We start from the raw sequence: 20,939 nt of genomic DNA, 5'->3' as shown, positions 1-20,939 counted from the left end.
TGGCTAGAGTGCAGTACTGCAGGCTACTTCTGCTGACTGCTGGCTGCCAGCAGTTTGGCAGTTCAATTTTCACCAGCTCAAGGTTGACTCAGCCTCCCATCCTTCCGAGGTGGGTAAAATGAGGACCCGGATTGTTGGGGGGGAAGAGACTGACTCTGTAAACCGCTTAGAGAGGGCTGTAAAGCACTGTGATAAAGCGGTATATAAGTCTAAAGTGCTATTGCTATTACTACACTTCAAAAGAAAAGAGTTGTCCATATAAATTGATAAATATTGTGCATTTGAAATCGATACAACTTTACTATACCAATTTATTATGGAGGTTAATTAATGTTTCAACCGTGATATCGTTGTGTTTGAAAGCTGTCATATATTCTTGAATGGTGTCTCATAGTACATGGGTGTCAAACTCACCGTGTCACCTGACGTATTGCGATTTTTTTTCTCTTTGTGGAGCTGGGGTGGGCGTGGCCTACATGATGTGTGTCTGGCCCGCGAGCCGCCAGTTTGACACCCCTGCCATTCTGTATTCAGAATTATAGAATTACCTGGGACTATTACAGAGACCACGGATACCGATTGTCAGATTTGTAGCAGGATACAAAATGGGAAATGTAAAAATGAAATGAGAAAATAATGTAAAACAGTTTCCCATTTAACCCTGCTATCTACATCCAACGTAGCATAGAACTCCAGAAGAGTTAAGAGTATATATCACAGCAAACTTGTCTTATACATAATATTACCATTTCATAACCACATATGTTTATCACGTGTTGGATGTATTAATTCAAGGCCCGTGGGGATTCTGATTCTAGTTTTCATGAGTTCTCACACTGTGAAAATAAACTTTCGTGTGATGTTTGGGTTACACAAATGAAGATGATAATGAAAAATAGGAAGAGTGTTATGAATTTAAGTGTATGGATTATCGTCATATGAAGTCACATTTTGAAAGTTTTTGGATATTTTAAAAGCAAGAGGGGTTTTTTTTACTTTATAAAATTTAAGAAATGGCAACAAAAGGAGTAAGAGCATGCTATCCTACTTTCTAAAGATTTTCATGCTTTTTGTCTCCGTTGGTCAGCACTCACAATGTCTTATTTCATTCATTCATTCATGCATGCCTACATACATTCATTCAATATTTATAGCTCATAATTTTTGCTCTGTCTCTGCTTCTCCTTTTGGCCCCATTTACTCAGCCACGGCCTCATTGAGCCCATCTAAATGTGGGTCAGCCAAGAATGACACTGTAGCACCTGGCAAATCTAGCAGCTGAACAGCCTCTTCCACTTCTACAATCCATCTCTTCTTATATCCCTCATCCAGCTTTGACAGAGATGCTGTTCCATCTCTTAACGCCAAGAGCAAGGAGCAATCAAGAACATTCCTGTCGGTCAATCACTATTGACGATATTTATTATGCTTTTTAATCTGTGATTAATCTCTTGCACACAATTATACAGTAAGGGAAACAAATGTGTTCAGGCTTTATTGCAACTGAAGCCCAATTTAAAAGGGATGTTTTGTCTCTTTGTTCAGACTGGAAATGAGTGGACGGCACCAGGTGAATTTGGGAAATTCAGGAACCAAAAGTCAAGGCTGGTGAAGTGAGTAAACTGAGATCTTAATTCTGTTTTGTACATTACTCAACTGGATGCAAGCCAGGTAGCCGTTTCTTCTTTCCTACCTTAAACTCAAGTTTGCAAGTCTTTTGTTATTGTGTGTGCAATTTATATATATATATATATATATATATATATATATATATATATATATATATGTATGTATGTATGTATGTATGTATGTATGTATGTATGTATGTATGTATGTGTATATATATATATATATATATATATAAATCACTGTGACTTCAAAATGTTTGCAAGAGCAGTTTTTACTTGCTTAAAATAATTTCAGAGTGCTCCCTAGTGGCCAGTGGTACAATTTTCTGCACATCTATTGATCCAATATATTTGTAGCTAACCAGGATCCTTGGTGCTCTCTGAGTTTGGTGATTTTCTTGCAGACATCACATTACTAAGCTAGGTAGCTGTTCTGACCTAGGCTTCCCCAAAAAGCACAAGGCAGAGTCCTGGTCCTGACCAAACCCTTTTTATTAAACAAATGTGAATTCCTCTCATTCACATTCAGCAAAGGCCTGGTAAACAGTCTTTCAAAGGAATATTTATGACTACAGACCTTATCAATCTTGGAAAGCTGCCATGTAAATATTTTCCAAATGAAGTGCTGTGCAAAGAAAGACTTGGCACAGAATCTCTGAGATTCACGGACAGAACTTCACACTCCTGAAACGAATCTAATGAATAAATTGTTTCCTGCAAAAGCCCACTCCCCTTTCGCTCTTCTTTTATTTCCCATGGGAGGGGCCATTCACCTTCCATCTGTGACTCCATTCCCAAGCCTACCCTGATTTCTGACTTATTATTTTCTTCTGGCAGCTCTGCACATGCGCACACTGGGAACAGGCTCCAGCTGTTCCTCTGCCTCATTGCTGTCTAGCTCCGAAGGCACCCGATCACTCGGCCCTGTCTCTGCCCTCATCCAAGCCTTCCCCAGCCTCCAGAACTGGCCCATGCTCCTCCCCAACCTCCTCACTCTCCGACTCTGCTGTCAGCTCTGCTGGCTGCTGGCAGACCACAACAGTAGCATCACCAGTGCTAATGTGCTGGCACTGATGATGTTACCTAGTTTGATAATGAAACGTCTGCAAGGAAAACACCAAGCTCAGAGAGCACCAAGCCCACATTATTGACCACCCCCGCTTTTCCCTGGGCTATTTCCCCATTTGCACCTAACCTTAGCATAAAAAAAAATGTTCTGGCAATTTCTTGTTTCCACCAATTTTCCTTGGGATGTATGTAATCTTGTTCCTAACTCATGAATGAGACAGGTTGATGTCATCCTTTGATGTAGCAATGTTAAAGGAGTGTTTCCCTCTTTAAGGCAACTAGATTCTGTGACAGGCACAAGGTTTGTAAAATCTACCATGCTTCCCCACCCATCACATTAGAGGCTAACTGAGATGTTTAATGGCTGCTTCAAAATTATACAACAACTGTATGTGTCGTTCTCTCTCATCTGCAGTCAATTCAATAACTTGAATACACTGTCATCATCATCTTCTTTTAACGATCTCATAATCCCTGCCGGGGTGGAATCTGGGCAACTGAATGGATCTAGCAGAGTGTTTTAATATCTTTATGCCCTTCCTGTTGCCAATGCGGAGTTTTGTTCATCAGATATAATATTCTCAGTGTGGCCAGAGAGAGAAATATCTGCCTCTACCCAGGATCGAACTCACAGTTTCCTAATTGTGAGGCAAAAGCTCCACCTCTGTGCCACCGCGCCACACTATAACTTTAATACACTGTATTGATAGCAAAAGACTTATTTTGCTTTTTAATCTCTGATCTTCCTTTACAGATTGTCATCTGCAAACAAATATTACTTTGAAATTCTGCACAAGCAGGACGACAAAGGAACAGATCATGTGGAAGTTGCAGTAAGTTCACTGGCTAGATTTGTGCTTGGTTATCCGTACAGGGACTTGGCTTAGGGGTTTTCATGGACCAACTTTTTCATTTCTTCATGTCAGAGAAAGTATCTTCTTTCTGATATAGAGTGTGAAGTTAATAGTAGTAGCAATTATCAACATATCAACGATGATTCAGGTAGTTAAATAAGTCAAAAAGTTCAAACCACCTTAAGGGGGGAGGAGGGAGCAGATACTGAAGAGGGGGGAAAAATTGCATGTATCCCCCTGTTAAGTTTATCTACATTCCAGAGACCTAAATAGAATCAGTTGGTTCCATGTTCTTATACCATTTAATATCACCCTAAGAAAAATGAAAATATGATCTTTGCCAAAGAGTTGTACTCAATTTAGCTGTACTAAACTGTCAGGACATTACATATAATTACGGTGGCAAGGATTGCCTTTGCCCAGAAATGAAAAAACAAATTAATTCCAAGCGAAGATGAAATAATAAGAAAGGTTATGGATTGTACTGAAATGGACAAACTAACTAAAGAAATCCAGGGAAAAGAATAATAAGAATTTTACCAGATATGGGATAAATGGTATAGGTGGATGCAGGAAAAAAACAAGAATTAATGAAGGAATATAACAAAGATCAAAAAATAATAGTTATGAGTAAAATAAGAGGGTTAAGAATGGTGAAATCCAAATGAAATACAATAGAAAGGGAAATAATATAAGGTGAGTGGTATAGATTGATATTTGCTATTAGAAAGAACAGGAAGCTCCTGTTCATATTGTATTGTGTAAATGTGGTGTAGGTCTAGGTTTTGCATGTGTATGTTTTACATGTTTGTTAATAAAAAATAAAAAAAATATTTTAAAAAAACTGTCAGGACATGGTGGCTCAGTGGCTGAGATGCTGAGCTTGTCGATCAGAAAGGTTAGCAGTTCGGTGGTTGGAATACCTAGTGCTACGTAACAGAGTGAGCTCCTGTTACTTGTCCCAGCTTTTGCCAACCTAGCAGTTCGAAAGCATGTAAAAATGCAAATAGAAAAATATGAACCACCTTTGGTGGGAAGGTAACAGCGCTCAATACACCTTCGGCCTTTAGTCATGCCGACCACATGACCATGGAGACATCTTCCGACAGCGCTGGCTCTTCGGCTTTGAAATGGAGATGGGCACTGCCCCCTAGAGTCGGGAACGACTAGCACAATGTACAAGGGGAACCTTTACCTTTACATAAACTATACTCTCTACCATTAACTTTGCAAAGCTCTCCTGCTGAGTGAAGCAAGTCCTAAAATTTCAAATTAAATTGTATCTCAATCACTAACTGCAAAATACTTCTGAAATAGTTTCCTTGACTTTGTCGATCAGAAATTGTAACCTGGGAAATCAAACACAGCTCAAAACCCTTTTATAGTATTCTTCCAGAAGTCAGGAAATCATTGGGTTTTCTTTTCCGGAAGGCCACATCAGCTAAGGTGCATTTAGATCAATCTGTTTTCTCTCCCCGTTAACAAATCTATAACATCTTTATGCATCTGTCTTTTTCTTTCAGTGGAGACTGGATAATCCTGAAGCCAAGTTTACAATTATTGATTCTGAATTCCTCTCCCTTTATGTTGGTAAGTCTTTCTATGCCACCAAACTAATAACAGGAGCCATTCTTCTCCGACTTCATTACCCCTTTTTATCTGAAGTGCTTTGTCACAAATGCTAGTGCGCAGAAAACAGATGTTTTCTAAATATGTTTACATAGTTGGTAGATTTCATAGGGTGTCAAGAGACAAAAGTCACTTCTGGTTTTGTCCGTAGGGCTGATTTTTGCCCTCCGGAGCCTTCAGGGAAGCCTCCTGAAGGCCCCTGAAGGCTCAGGGGGTCAAAAATCGGCCCTACACACAAACCGGAAGTCACAATTTCCGAACTTCTGGGTTCCCCATAGGTCCATTTTTCGCCCTCCAGAGCTTTCAGGGGCCTTCGGGGGAAAAAACAGCCCTACAAGCAAACCGGAAGTGACTTGGACCTACGGGGAACCCGGAAGTTCAGGAATGGTGACTTCCAATTTGTCCATAGGTCCATTTGTTGTCCTCTGGAGCCTTCAGGGAAGCCTCCTGAAGGCTCCGGTGGTCGAAAATTGGCCCTACGAACAAACTGGAAGTCACCATTCCTGAACTTCTGGGTTTCCCATAGGTCCATTTTTCACTCTCCGGAGCCTTCAGGGAAGCTCCGGAGGCCTCCGGAGAGTGTCCAGGGAGGCGGGGGAGGCTGTTTTCGCCCTCCCCAGGCTCCTAGAAAGCCTGGGGAGCCTGGGGAGGGCGAAAAAACCATGCCAAAAGCATGTTTATATGTATACCTGCTATCTTGTACATGTTTGACAAACCAAATAAACAAATAAAATAAAATGTGTTGTCCAATCTCTCCTTAAAAACCTCCAGTGTTGGAGCAGCAGCCACAACTTCTGGAGACAAGTTGTTCCACTGATTAACTGTTCTGTCGGGAATTCACACATCATTGGTATGAGTCCCACTTCAGTCCTACTTATTAGTTTTTCTTTCTTTCTATCTTAAGACGAAACTCTTATCAAAATGGATGAAGTTGGTCATATCCCACAGACACCAGCCACTCGGGCAAACCAGATGCGGCCTAGTCAGGAGGCTATGGAACACCCAGCTGACATGCTGAAGGCTGACCCCCGGGACACCATCTATGCATGTAAACATTGTGATGTTCTGCTTGACCGCTCTTCAGAGTTCAGTTGCATTAGTAGGGCAAGAATAGTCATTTTTAAACAAATCCAATACAAAAAAAGGGAACAAGACCAAATAAGCCTGCTAGTGACCAAAGCTCATTCCCAAATACCCTCTAGAACAATCTGATCTTCACAAGACCCACACAGCTGCTTCAAAAGCTGACAGGCGGCTTTTATATATGTTTAACTATGCATAGACAATGCTTCTGCTGGAACCACCAGCAAAACAAGCTGGCTGGGCAGGCACATACATGCAGAGACAATTGGGGATGCTGAAGTGCTTCATTGGCACTATCGTGCTTTTCAAATCACCTCTTTCAAAGTTTCCGCGTAGCCCTAACGTTCAGAAACGAAGGAAGCCAAACTGCGTAACTTAATTCAAAATGGCCTGCTACCTGACTTCAGTGTTTGGTAGATGACATGTGACCGCTTGGAAGTGAAGCCTTTGCAATTGCCTCTTTTTTTCATTTATTTATTTATTTATTTATTTATCTTGGTCTCCTTAGTGCCTCTCTTAAGGAAATCCCACATCCGCCGGATCTTTCCAGAATGTCAATACAAACCAAGTTATGTGGTCAATGGATTCAAACTACAGCGCTACCAGGGCCTTACTTTTGTGAGTCTTGCTTCTCAATTCAAGTCTTTTTACAGCTTACGCACATTGCCAACTGAAGGTATAAAGGAGCGGCTTATGTTGAAATAGCCTAGTTGTACATAGCATCATCTGGTAGTTGTCCTTCGACCCATAAGTTGTATAATCTTGAACCCTTCTTGAGTATTTGGTCCTGATAAGTATTCCACGTTAGTTGTGGGTTTGTTATTTTTTCACTAATTAATACCATCCAAGCTTTATTTGCTTCCTCTGCTGCTATACCCTGTTTCCCCCAATTAAGACCTCCCTGGACAATAAGCCCAATTGGGCTTTTCAGCGCATGTGCAAAAATAATCCATCCCTGAAAATAAGCTCTCCTCAAAAATATTGCAACATGGCAGCAGCCATGAGGTGACCACGCTCGCTGCCTCCTACACCTCAAAAATAATAAGACCTTCCAAAAATAATAATAATAAAAAGAGCTGAGGTGGCGCAGTGGTTAGGGTGCAGTACTGCAGGCCACTTCAGCTGACTGTTATCAGCAGTTCAGCGGTTCAAATCTCACTGGCTCAAGGTTGACTCAGCCTTCCATCCTTCCGAGGTGGGTGAAATGAGGATCCAGACTGTGGGGGCAATATGCTGACTCTGTAAACCGCTTAGAGAGGGCTGAAAGCCCTATGAAGCGGTATATAAGTCTAACTGCTATTGCTATTGCTATAACTCCAAGCGCTTATAAGACCCTATCTTATTTTCAGGGAAACACGGTAAAAAATAGTTTTGAGTCTTACCTAGCCTTCTTGCATTAGAGAGAAGACATTAATTTTTATGTCAGTGGCCCTCATTATACAGTTTTGTATGATGGCATCAGAAATAGACCTCCCAAAATGTTTTTTAAAAACCCAAATTTCACAATTTCATTACAGTTGTCTAATGTTATTTTTCATTGATTTTACCCTTAAGAGTTCAAGATCCCAGATGAAAACTCCCAAATATTCTCCACCAGTTCTAAATATTCCAAAAGAATATTTTAGATATTTAGTTTAATTTTTGTTGTATGGCATTTACAGTTGCCTCTGATATTATACCATAACCGACCTATGCTTTATGATCCCACCAGACAGGAAGTTTGGAAATTAAGTTTACCCTTTTTTTCTATGATCAGTTCACACGTCCAACCATAGTGTGAAGAAGCACAATTTCTTATTTCTCATGAATGATAACTTAAATGACATGACACCTTAAAATTCTGGCCCTCATTGGTAAAATTTGCTGCATTAAATTATCCTCTATTACAGTAACCCATTCTCTTTTTAAAGTACATTTTCCATCTGAAAGAATCTTGGTAGAAATTGTCTTTATGCTGACATTATGGCTCTATTCCATGCTTTCTGGAGTAATTTCTGTTGAATTCTCAGTGCATCTGTAGTCCTCTGAACTGGGACAATTTGGACTAGAAAATCTTATAAAATAAAATGTATTGCTCCCAGGGGGAATGACCTCAAATAATTATGTAGAGGGTTGACCTTGAGTATCTCTCTGTGTTAATCAAATAACATTACAAGTTTTCGGATAACTTCCTCAAACCCAACTGTATTTATTTGTGACTTTTGGGAGTTGGAATCCAACACAGTGGAAGGCTGTAGAATGAATACCGTATTTTTCGGAGTATAAGACGCACACTTTTCCCTCAAAAAAGAGGGTGAAAATCTGGGTGCATCTTATACACTGAATACAGCATTTTTGACATCCCAAAACCCCGCCCCCTTTGCAAAAAATGGCCATGCATAGCCTTTAGGAGGCTTCCAGAGTGCTCCTGAGGGCTGGAGAGGGCAAAAATGAGTGAAAAATGGGCTGTTTGTGGCTTGTTTTTGCCCTCCAGCCCCCAGGAGCACTCTATAAGTCTCCTAAAAGCTATCTGTGTCCACCCCCCCCTTTTTTTTTTTTTTACAAAAAACGGGCCCATTTTAGCAAAAAATGGCCTGTTTTGGGGAGGTCTGCAGAGTGCAAAACCTTTTTTTTAAAAAATTGCTTCTTCAAAATCTTGGTGTACTCCGGTGCGTCTTATACTCCGAAATATATGATAATTTTCCTGAATAAAAATATGCATGTTGCTCTTGGGAGACTCTGAAGGATTTGAATGACAAGAGATGCCAATTTACCTTCGTTATGGATCCATGATTTTGTTTGTTTCTAAGAGTGAATATTTGGCTGACAGGCTTTAACATGTTATGACATAAATGGGTTTATTAAATTGCCTTTCCAAGCTTGAATATCGTAGAGCCAGTTTGGAGAGCCAGTGTAATCTACTTGTTAGGCTAGAAAGTGGGAGACAGTGAGTTCTAGTCCTGCCTTAGCCATGAAAGTCAACTAGTTGACCTTGGGCCAGTCACACACTCTCAGTCCAGTGTCCATCTCACAGGGTTGTTGTTGTGGGGAAAATAGCACCCAAAATATATATTGGTTATATTTGCCATTTTGAGTTATTTGTAATATATATATATATATATATATATATATATATATATATATATATATATATATATATGTATGTATGTATGTATGTATGTATGTATGTATGTATGTATGTATATGTTTTCTGAGGTTTTCGCGGGTGTTAGTATGTAGGTCTCTAGTTGTTCGGGTTTTCTCCCGCGTAGAATTGGAGATGTCTTGGCGACGTTTCGACGAAGTCACATTCGTCATCTTCAGGCTGCTGCTGACTACTTCAGGTTTGGTGTTTCCAGGAGTAGTGGAAACACCAAACCTGGAAACACCAAACCTGAAGTAGTCAGCAGCAGCCTGAAGATGACGAATGTGACTTCGTCGAAACGTCGCCAAGACATCTCCAATTCTACGCGGGAGAAAACCCGAACAACTAGAGACCTACATATATATATATATATATATATATATATATATATATATATATATATATATATATATATATATATATTTGTTATATTTATGCTGATAAATAAATAAAGGGAGACTAGTATAGATCTATTTCAAGCTATTTAGCTCTCATCAGCTAGCCATACCCAAGTTTTTGGGAATCGAACCTGTGCTCTATTGCCTCCCAGGCAGGGAGTTAACCATTTGAGCTACAGAGAACGACTCCTTTATCAGCCAGCCAGGGTGGGAGGTATATACTTTAAAGTCACAACCCCTGGTATGCCCAAGTATGGGAGGAAGGTCACACTTCCACTCTCTGTCATTAGGCTCGTCACAAGAGACCATCCAGACAGAATTTATCAGCATAAATATAACAAATGTAACAAAAAAGGCAACAGTAAAAAATATTGGGTTTCTGTCTGGATGGTCTCTTGTGACGAGCCTAATGACAGAGAGTGGAAGTGTGACCTTCCTCCCATACTTGGGCATACCAGGGGTTGTGACTTTAAAGTATATACCTCCCACCCTGGCTGGCTGATAAAGGAGTCGTTCTCTGTAGCTCAAATGGTTAACTCCCTGCCTGGGAGGCAATAGAGCACAGGTTCGATTCCCAAAAACTTGGGTATAGCTAGCTGATGAGAGCTAAATAGCTTGAAATAGATCTATACTAGTCTCCCTTTATTTATTTATCAGCATAAATATAACAAATGTAACAAAAAAGGCAACAGTAAAAAATATTGGGTTTCTGTCTGGATGGTCTCTTGTGACGAGCCTAATGACAGAGAGTGGAAGTGTGACCTTCCTCCCATACTTGGGCATACCAGGGTTGTGACTTTAAAGTATGTATGTATATATGTATATATGTATATATGTATATATGTATATATGTATATATATATATATATATATATATATATATATATATATATATATATATATATATATATATGCAATCAATCAATCAATCAGCAAGTAAGCTTATTGGTTGGAACTTTTAAAATTGCAAATAAATAGTAGGGATGATTCCTTCTTCTCTTACTTTAAGATACATTATGGCCCAATCAATATATGCTTGTTATCACAGTTTCAAAACAGAGATGGTATTCAGCAGGTTCTGACCAGTTCTGGAGAACCGGTAGTGGAAATTTTGAGTAGTTCGGAGAACGGGTAAATACCACCTCTGACTGCTCCCCCTCCCCCATCTATTCTCTGCTTCCTAAGTCCCAGCTGATTGGGAGGGAATGGGATTTTGCAGTAACCTTCCCCTGCCACTCTCACCAAGCCACAGAACCGGTAGTAAAAATGTTTGAATCCCACCACTGGTTCAAAAGGAAATGTATTTCAACTCAAATACATCCCAGGCGATATATGTGGACATAGTCAAGATAAACATACAGTTTTGGGAATAACAGTATTGTTTGTCCTTCACTTAGCAAAATACTCTGCTCAATTCTCTTTGGGTGTTTCCAGGTACGACTGTCCTTTGTGTATCCCAATGACTACACCCGGTTGTCACACATGGAGTCACTTAACAAATGCATCTACCAGGAAAGTGACTTGTATCTGAACAGGTAAATAAACTCCTGCCATAACTTTTTTATGGCTGCTAAAATATTTTTCAATCACTGGAATTTTCCTTAAGGATAATGGGTGCAGAGAATGGAATGGAATGCAATGCAATGGAATAGAATAGGATAGGATAGGATAGAATAGAATAGAATAGAATAGAATAGAATAGAACTCTTTATTCTCATTTTATATGTAATCAGCATACATTAAAATGAAATTTGGTTGCAGTCAGGTCTCAAAAGATAACCATTATGCATATACCCGCAGAAGCCAATGACTAATAAGAATAACTGATAGTGTATTAAGTCTAAAAGCAGATTGAAAAAAACTTATGCACCATTAAAAATTGTTGTTTTTAACTGCATCAGCTAATTTTCATGATGCTCCTGAAATATTTATCTCAGGCAGGGAAAAACCAAGAAAGAGTGCCCACCAATTCTAGCTACCAACACCCTGATGAATGGCTTCTCACTATTTTTAATCGAAAAATGAAATTTTAATGGCGCATAAGTCTTTTCAATTCTCTGACATGTAATTTTTCTGTATTTGAGGAAAGGCCATTGGCAGCATCCATGGTCCTGTAACTGTGCTTTATGATGGTTTTGACAAAATAGTTCCAGAGCAGACAATAGGTTCACTTAATAACTGTAATGTTTGTTTAATGACTGCTGCAATCTGGGTGTCCCAAATAAATAAATAAATAAATAAAATTGGGTTGGTTGCCTGACCCATTTCATAACCATCGTGACATAGACCATAATTGAGCCGAGGTGGCGCAGTGGTTAAATGCAGCACTGCAGGCTACTTCAGCTGACTGCAGTTCAGCATTTCAGCTGTTCAAATCTCACCGGCTCAAGGTTGACTCAGCCTTCCATCCTTCCGAGGTGGGTAAAATGAGGACCCGGATTGTTGGGGGCAATATGCTGACTCTGTAAACCGCTTAGAGAGGGCTGAAAGCCCTATGAAGCGGTATATAAGTCTAACTGCTATTGCTATAATGGGCAGGCTCTATTACAGTCGTATGTCAAGGAGGGGATACCAAATGCCAGCCATGTGAAGTAATTGGCATAAATCTTGCAGGTTTGGATTTTCTAAATACATGCAAATGGATCCACCAGAAGATGGATCGAAAATGCAAGGTATGTATCTTTATGTCAGACCAGGAAGCTAGCTTTATCTTTCTCTCTCTTGTGCTTTAAGGCTGATGATTGATTTTAAAAATGCATTAGCCTTTAGCATTAGATTAAATCTAATTATCTAGTCTACAAGTATGTCACAGAAGCAAGTGCACTCCCTCACATTTTGTAAATATTTAAGTATATCTTGCCAGCAGTTTAGACATTAATGGCTGTGTGTTGTGTTATTTTGAGGTGACAGCACGTTGTACAAGCTGCATGCTCACTATTTTACATTGTAGCCAAGTGTCATTTCTTCAGTGTTGTCACATGAAAAGATATACTTAAATATTTACAAAATGTGAGGGGGTGTTCTCACTTCTGTGATATACTGCTAGCATCGTGTTTGATTCTTTATTTCTGGCATCCACGAAGAATAAATTACTAATTTGGACAAGGTGTTCAGATCTTCTTTGTTCAAAATACAAAAGAAACATTAAGACAAAAACTGAGAATGCCTTCACTTTTCCCCTTGTAAACACCAATCGAGGCAGAATTTATACTGTGGAATTTATACAATCTTATTTCTGTAGTCTTGCAATGAGCAAAGTGGCCACTCTTACAGAAGCTGTATTTTAGGGTGTGTGTGTGTTTTTTTTTAAATTTAAACACTAATGCTTAAAAATAAAAGTGATATCCCATCAAAGATTGGGTGAAATAGAGTATATTACATCATTTTAGAACAACTAGTTCATAAATGAAAATTAGGGTATCGTTTTTCTGAAGTGCATAACATTTTCTGGATGGGGAGACATTATAGTTTTGAGGGACTTCCTTCCTGAAAATAATTCCTGAAGCCAGAATAAAAATATATATCTGAATTAGTTTCATTTACTTACACCGTATGTATAGCAAAACTTAAATGCTGTTGAGATGAATATAGGCAAGCGAGTCATCATATGACTGGACCCAATTCTATGGCCATTTTTCCCATGGTCATATTCATTAAACGAATCACCATAGTTGCTACGTCAATCATGTAGTCATTAAGTGAATTTGGTTTCCTCAATTGACTTTGCTTGTCAGAAGCTGGCTGGGAGAGTCACAAATTGCAATTTTGTACTGCAAGATGCTGCAACCGTAATAAGTGAAAGTCAGTTGCCAAGTCCTCAAATTGGGGAATTGTTGCATTGGTCATAACTTTGAGAATGGTCCTTAAATCACTTTTTATCAGGCTGTTGTCTCTTTAAGCTGTCTTTAAATTGCCATTCATAATCATTTAACGACCCCATAATCCCTTGAGGGGTGGAATCCGGGCAACTGAATGGAGTTAAGCGGAGTGTTTGAATGGCCGGATGCCCTTCCTGTCACCAATGCAGAGTTTTGTTCAGCAGATGTATTCTCATTGTGCCCAGAGAGAGAAATATCTGCCTCCACCCCAGATCGAACTCACAGCCTTGTGACTGTGAGGTGAGAGCTCCACCCCTAGGCCCCCGCACCGCTCTATTAAGCTGTCTTTAAATGAACAGTCATAGGTCAAGGACTACTTGCATGCTATTCTGACCTAGGCTTCCTAGGCACAAAAGCAGATTTCTAGTCCCGACAAAACCCCTTTTATTAAACGAATGTAAATTCTTCCCATTCACATTCAGAAAAGGCCTGGCAAACAGTCTTTCAAAGCAATATTTATGACCACAGACATTATCTAGCTTGAAAGGCTGCCATGCAAATATTTTCCAATTGAGGAGCTGTGCAAGGAAAGATTTGGCACAGAGTCTCTGAGACTCACGGACAGATCTTCACACTCCTGAAACGAACTGACGAATGAATTGTTTCCTGCAAAAGCCCACTCCTCTTTCGCTCCTTTTTTATTTCCTATGGGAGGGGCCATTCACTGTCCACCTGTGGCTTTACTCCCAAGTCAACCCTGATTTCTGAGCTGTTGTTTTCTTCTGGCAGCTCTGTGCATGCGCACACTGGGAACAGGCTCCAACTGTTCCTCTGCCTCAATGCCGCCTAGCTCCAAAGACAGCTGAGAACTGCCAGATGGCCTTGGCCTCATCTCTGCCTCTGATGCAGAGCCCTCGTCAGAGCCTTCCCCAGACTCCAGGACTGGCCCATGTTCTTCCCCAACCTCTTCACTGTCCGACTCTGCTGCCAGCTCCACTAGCGGCCCAGAACACGTGCTATATAGAGAGTATATAGATAGGTGGGGAAGTTCCCTAGAGGCTTTTGTAGATTACCTTCAGCACCTTTAATGTAGATACACTTGGGAGGCATTATCTCTAGTCAAATGAGAAACAGGTTTTTTTTCAGCACTTCAGTTTTGTAGTCAATACAACAGCTCTCCCCTACTCCCTACAACACTCTTCGAAAGGTTTTATGCATCCCTTAGCTTAAGAAACAATAACTCTTTCAGATTGAATTGAAGCAAGAAAGTGAGCAATGAAGGTTAACTTGTTGTGTAGTCAAAACTGAGAGACAAAATAAAAAGACACAAAATGTGTAATTTTATTATTTCTTTCTAAATAACATGTTATTGGTGAAACCTAGCTACTAGAAGATACGATGAAGTACCACCCAAAATATACAAGTTCTAGTAGAACCAGAAGAGAATATTCAGAATAGCAATAAAATGAGAGACATTTGAAGAAACAAAAGATATATTCATGAAGTATTGAGACAGAGCTAGCTCAATGGTTAAATGTATTATTAAAACTAGCCATATAGGCCACCTGTTCCTCCTAGGTTTTGGTACAATTTGTTATTTCAGTATGATGATGTTTATGTAATATATTTAGAGGTTTAGTGTTCAATGATTTAGATCAGGGGTCTCCAACCTTAAGACTTGTGGACTTCAACTTGCAGAGAACTTTGGGAGTTGAAGTCCACAAGTCTTAAAGCTGCCAAGGTTGGAGACCCCTGATTTAGATGACTTAGAGTACTGAAGATAGATAAAAGACAGAAAAAGTGGATATTTGATAACTATAATTTCTTCCAGCTTATGAAGAAGACAGTTTTGATGAACCTCAATATGCAGATCCAGAAGCAGCAGAGATAAAGACAGGAAAAAACCACGGGGCTGCTGATCAGTACGGCGATAATTCCATTCACAAACATCGGAATATCTTGTCGGTTACCAAAAAGAGGCAGAAGAAAGACGAGCAGAGATATAAAACCAAAGTAGAAAGTTCTCCTACACCAAGGGCTTCCCATCTGATATTCAGCTCAAACTTTCCAAACCTCCCCGATCAGGAAAGGAATGTCCGCAGATCAACCACCAAAAGGAAAGTAGAAGGCCAGGATTTACAGACCGACAAAAGACCCAAGGTGACTAAGGGACACGGGAATTCAACAAGAGAAGCCAGCCAACCTCAGTTAGGCTTTAATGCAACCAGAAACCAAAAGGCCTTATTGGATGCCATCCAAACCGGAAGGAACCCCTCCAAAATTGAAGAAACTGGCAAGAGAACCCCTCGACAGCAGCCTGAGATGCATGAGGACCAATGGCTTAATCAAGTAGATACCTACATAGCCCAACATAAAGCCGCAGATGCTGCTAATGCCATTATTGGCGGGGGGGATTTAGATGCCAAGCAGCAAGTCAGGTTGACGCATTCTTCCCACGAGGCAACCCGAAAGGAAGAGCATGTTACAATAGTGGAAGAAGAAGAAAATGAAGATGAAGGAGAAGAAAACGAAGATGACTTCTTTGGTGCTCCTCCTCTTCTCTATGACCCCGTGGTGAATTGGAAGCAGACTTTCAAGGCCAGCAATGTAGACTTCCAAGCGTTACGGTCAGACTGGATTGATTTGAAGTGTAACACTTCCGGGAACCTGCTCTTAAAAGAGAAGGAAGCCATCCAGGTGGTTCAGGTGTTCCTTAAAAAACTGAACCAGAAGACCAAAGGGTAAGATGGGGAGGGGTCTTGAAGCCCCTGTGATCTTGACAGAAGGAGAACTGTAGTACGCAACATAAAATGGGATTTCTTTATGCATCATATAGGCCAGTGACGGGGAACCTTTTCCACCTCGGGTTCCAAAAGCACGCCCCCATAATTTAATGCCCCCCCGTGTGCCGTGCCCTGCGCATGCATGCATAACACCTCCCCAGCTGCCCTGCGCATGCTTTCTAGGATCCTGGGGAGGCCGAAAAACAGTCCAACACGCAAACCAGAAGTTCACCAACGGACTTATGGGTTGCCCGTTGGGCTGTTTTTCTTTCTCTGGATGCTTCAGGAGGCTTCCAGAGTGTGAAAAACAGCCGAAAATCAAGGCCGAAAATCGGCTGGCCAGCGTGCGCATGCATGCTGGAGCTGGCAGGGCAACGCTTTGCATGCCCTCAGAAATGGCTCTGGGTGCCACCCGTGGCATGCGTACTATGGGTTCGCCATCATGGATATAGGCCTAAATAGGTAGTTTGGAGTAACTCCGGATCTCAATGTGATGATGTTCTATTAAAGTCTTAGGAGGTAAGGCATGTAGAGAAGTTGGATCCCTCTCTCTCTCACTCAATTTCAAACAAACACAAACACACAAGTTGGATTGGATATTTTTTCCAATGGCTTGAAAGCAACTCCTCTGCCATACCCACCCACCCATTCCCCTGCTGCCTTCCGATCCGAGCCTTTGATTGCAGGTGGAGCCACGTTGCCTTTTCCAACTTGTAATTAGTGAAGCTGGGCTTATATACTTTTATCCAGGTGTGTGTGTGTGTGTGTGTATGAAAAGGCAATGTAGCTCTGCATGCAATCACATACCCTTTCCAGCTGTTTCAGAGAGGCTTTCAACTCTGCTCTTGCCTGCCATCATGAAAAGAAAAAAAAAGGAAAAGGAAAAAGGCAAGAGCTGAAGGCTGAGCTAGTTGCTGCCAGAGTCACCATGTGGATGACTCTGCTTAACTGTTTAAAAAAGCCTCTAAAAAAACGCCCTGTACAGGAGGCAGGAGAACGATGTGCCTCATTACGTCAGGAATTTTTCAGCTTTTAACCCTTGCTTAGCTCTGCTCGAGTGATCATAAAGTCAGACTAGATAAGGTACCTCGTTCTCCCGCCTCCCCCTGTAGTTTGTTAGAGGCTTTTTTAAACTGTCAAGCCCTAAGCAGAGTCATCCACTGTGACTCTGGCAGCAACTACCTCAGCCTTTTTCCTTTTACATTTTTTTTTCTTTTCATGATGACAGTGGTGAGGCTCTGCCTCCCCTGACTGCACGTCCCTGACTAAGACAGTGATGGCTAATTTTTTCATCGCTGGGTGCCAAAAGCGCACGTGCGCACCCATAATGCAATGCAAGTGCAACCCCCCATGCATACATGTGCAAGCCTTCATGTGTGCCCCGCACATGTGTGCATGACTCCCCTATGTTCCCTTGCACATGCACATGCTACCCCCTGTATGTGCCCCCACGCATGCACATACCACCCCATGCGTGTGCGGCAGAGACCCAAAAGCCAGCTTGCCAGCTGGAGGAGCATGCGCATGTGTGGTGAAGCTGAAATGGGGCAATGGCTCGTGTGCTTGCAGAGAGGCCTTTGCGTGCCACCTGTGGCAAGCGTGCCATAGGTTCACCATCATAGTTCTAAGAGAATAACGTAAACAGCTGCACTTCTTTCAGGATTTAGGTTTGTGCAATCAGCCGAGGCGTTATGACTGTCCTATCCTTTTTTTTCTATAATCCATTTAAGCAAAAGGACACAAATAATTTGTTTGTATGGATTTGTTGAATAAGGGTAGAATATCATTCAGTGTTAATCAATATTGTCTAATAGTCAGTTGACAATAGTCGAATCATGCGATGCTGGATGCCAAAGCAAATATAGCAGATGCCCCATTTTAACATGCTTAACATATTTTTACCTGCTGCATGATGATATTCCCTACAACAATAGATATTTAGAAAAGATAATATAACGGAGGTCTTAAGGATAGGATCTTTAGGAGTCCAAACTGAACTAAATCAAGCAGAAAATACACGGACAATCTTTGCAGAGCATCAGGGCAATGGAGCTGTACTTGGTGGGCCCCAGCCCTGACCCCAAAATCTAAACTAAAGTGCTCCCATTTCCAGGCGGTTCCAGTTAGAGCGCATCATAAATGTGGAGAAGCGTCAAGATTACCTGCGAGGCAGCCGTTACTTTCTGGAGCTGGAACTGTTGGAGCAAGGAAAACGCCGAGTCCGTTTCTCAGAATATGTCTACACACGGGGCTGGCATGGAGGCAGCACTGGAGAGGAGGAAGCCAATATGAAGGAGTTGGCATGGGGCCACCGACGTCACCTGATGACCAGCAGGGATGAGCCTGTGCTCTGCTGGCCGTTAAGCTTCTTATGGAACCACCGTGCAGTTGTCCACTTTATAGTGCCCGGTAATGGGACAGAATTGATATTTTTAAGTAAACGGAATGTTGTGTGTATTGGTAGAATAACAATAGACTTGGGTGTCCTTCCTTTAGCCAGGAGGAATTATATTTATGAAATAATTGGTGCTCGGTGACCTTGGTGGTTTTCTTGGAAGAAAATCACCCAGCTCAGACAGCACAAAGGACCCCACAGTTCAATCCTGAGCTACAGATATTCTATTCTATTAGAATTATATTTAATTAGCCGATAACCCCAGCATTGCCCAGGTAGGGGGAAAATGTCCAGACCAAACGTAATTTATTTATTTTTTATAAAAACGTTTTTATTTTTAGACAAACATAAAACATACAGACATAAACACACACAAAATAAAAATCCTTCTTCAATTACTTACAGTGTGTTAATTGGTTACAAAACCTTTGTGCTTTCTCACAATAGTCTTCACTTGCAATTTACATAAAGACTCATATCATCATTCTAATATATATGTATATAATTGTTATGGTTATTAAACATTCATTTGACTATAGCTATTATTACATCCTTTTTATGTAAAATATTCTAAATTTAAGATAAATTTATATTATGGCATTTACATCATCCTGAAATCATCCAATAGTATTACATCTTTATATTCTATTCTATATAGAGTTATTTATCTTTTATAACAAAGCTTTTAAACATCTTCTCCATAGTCCTCACTTACAATTTATATAAAATTTCATATTATCAATCGTGTGTGTGTGTGTGTATGTGTGTGTGTGTATGTGTGTGTGTGTGTGTGTGTGTGTGTATATATACATATATATATATATATATATATATATATATATATGCATTATTATCATTATTAATCATTATTTAGCTATAACTAATATTACTTTATTTTATACATAATATTCTAAATTTAACTAAGTTTAACTTAATTTTTATTCTAACACTTCATTTCTTCATCTTGTATCCTGCCGGTTGTAGTGCAGTCCTATATCTCTTGACAGGTGTGGTATTTGTATTCTAATTGTTTTCTTGATAAGTCTTATGTGGACTTCTCTTGGCACCTTGTTGTTCCTTGCGTATCTTTTAAATATTCGAAACCCTCCATCTGTTTCTTCCATCCGCTTGCCTTTAGTTATCACCGGTGCTTCTGCCAGAATTTCTCTCATTGTTTCTGCCAAATTTTCTCCCTTTTCTTCTTCCATGTTTCGAGGTTTGACCTATGGTTCCAATTTGTTAATCTCTCCTTTCAACATTCCACTCCTGTCATTTCCAACCACGCTCGATTTGCTGTCAATATCAACAATTTTCTTATCACTTTGTTCATATTTTTCTTCAATTTTTTGAACTCTATCCTCAAATTTAATCATTGTTTTATAAATATTCTCAACTCTTCCCTCTATTTTTTCTGTTTTTTGTTCTATGTTCTCCATCCTCTTTTCAATGTTTTTTGTAGTTATTTGTACTTTTTGAATTTCAAACATAATCATTTGCAATGTTAATTCTTTTTCTTCTTCACGTTGCGCCAGGTTATAAACACGGCCACTAAAACATCCAAAGCTTTTTTGTTAAGTTTCAAACAAATTCACTATAATCTTTCAAGTTAAGGTTTTCTCTTCACTCCAGTCGAGCTATTGATAGTACTCCAGAAGAGCACCTGCATAAACAATCCATACTCTTCCCACTATTTAAATGGTTCTCCATTAGGATTCCAAGATCCCTCTCACAGTTACTAATGTTGAGCAAGGTACCACCTATACTGTACCTGTGCATTTTGTTTTTCTTGCCTAAATGTAGAACCTTACTTTTTTCAACATTGAATTTCATTTTGTTAGATAGCGCCCAATGTTCAAGTTTGTCAAGATTCTTCTGAATCTTAAGCCTATCTTCTGGAGTGTTGGCTATTCCTGCCATCTATTACTAGATGGCATATACTATTATTATATATACAGGTAGTCCTTGAATTAGGGATCATAATTGAGCCCAAAATGTCTGCTGCCTAGCAAGACTGTTGTTAAGGGAGTCTGGCCCCATTTTATGACCTTTCTTGCCATTGTTGTTAAGTTAATCACTGCAGTGGTTGAGGGGATCACATGACCCCAGGGCACAGCAACCGTCATAAATACATGCCAGTTGCTAAATGCCTGAATTGTGAT

The 20,939-nt window shown here is 40.2% G+C and overlaps 1 protein-coding gene across 1 annotated transcript in view; it reads left to right on the top strand.

Moving 5' to 3' along the window:
• Positions 1-20,939, top strand: part of B4GALNT3 (beta-1,4-N-acetyl-galactosaminyltransferase 3) — a 109,229-nt gene that overhangs the window by 83,441 nt on the left and 4,849 nt on the right. The window contains exons 6-14 of the mRNA XM_032221107.1: positions 1,546-1,613; positions 3,451-3,529; positions 5,074-5,140; positions 6,084-6,227; positions 6,771-6,880; positions 11,219-11,319; positions 12,398-12,483; positions 15,434-16,343; positions 18,499-18,794. Coding sequence (XP_032076998.1) covers positions 1,546-1,613; positions 3,451-3,529; positions 5,074-5,140; positions 6,084-6,227; positions 6,771-6,880; positions 11,219-11,319; positions 12,398-12,483; positions 15,434-16,343; positions 18,499-18,794 — 1,861 coding nt within the window. The remainder of the gene's footprint in view (positions 1-1,545; positions 1,614-3,450; positions 3,530-5,073; positions 5,141-6,083; positions 6,228-6,770; positions 6,881-11,218; positions 11,320-12,397; positions 12,484-15,433; positions 16,344-18,498; positions 18,795-20,939) is intronic.

This window comes from Thamnophis elegans, chromosome 7 (genome assembly GCF_009769535.1).
Source record: "Thamnophis elegans isolate rThaEle1 chromosome 7, rThaEle1.pri, whole genome shotgun sequence".
Lineage (NCBI taxonomy): Eukaryota > Metazoa > Chordata > Lepidosauria > Squamata > Colubridae > Thamnophis > Thamnophis elegans.
The sequence above is the reverse complement of the archived record's forward strand: the minus strand, read 5'-3'. Positions and strand labels throughout refer to the sequence as shown.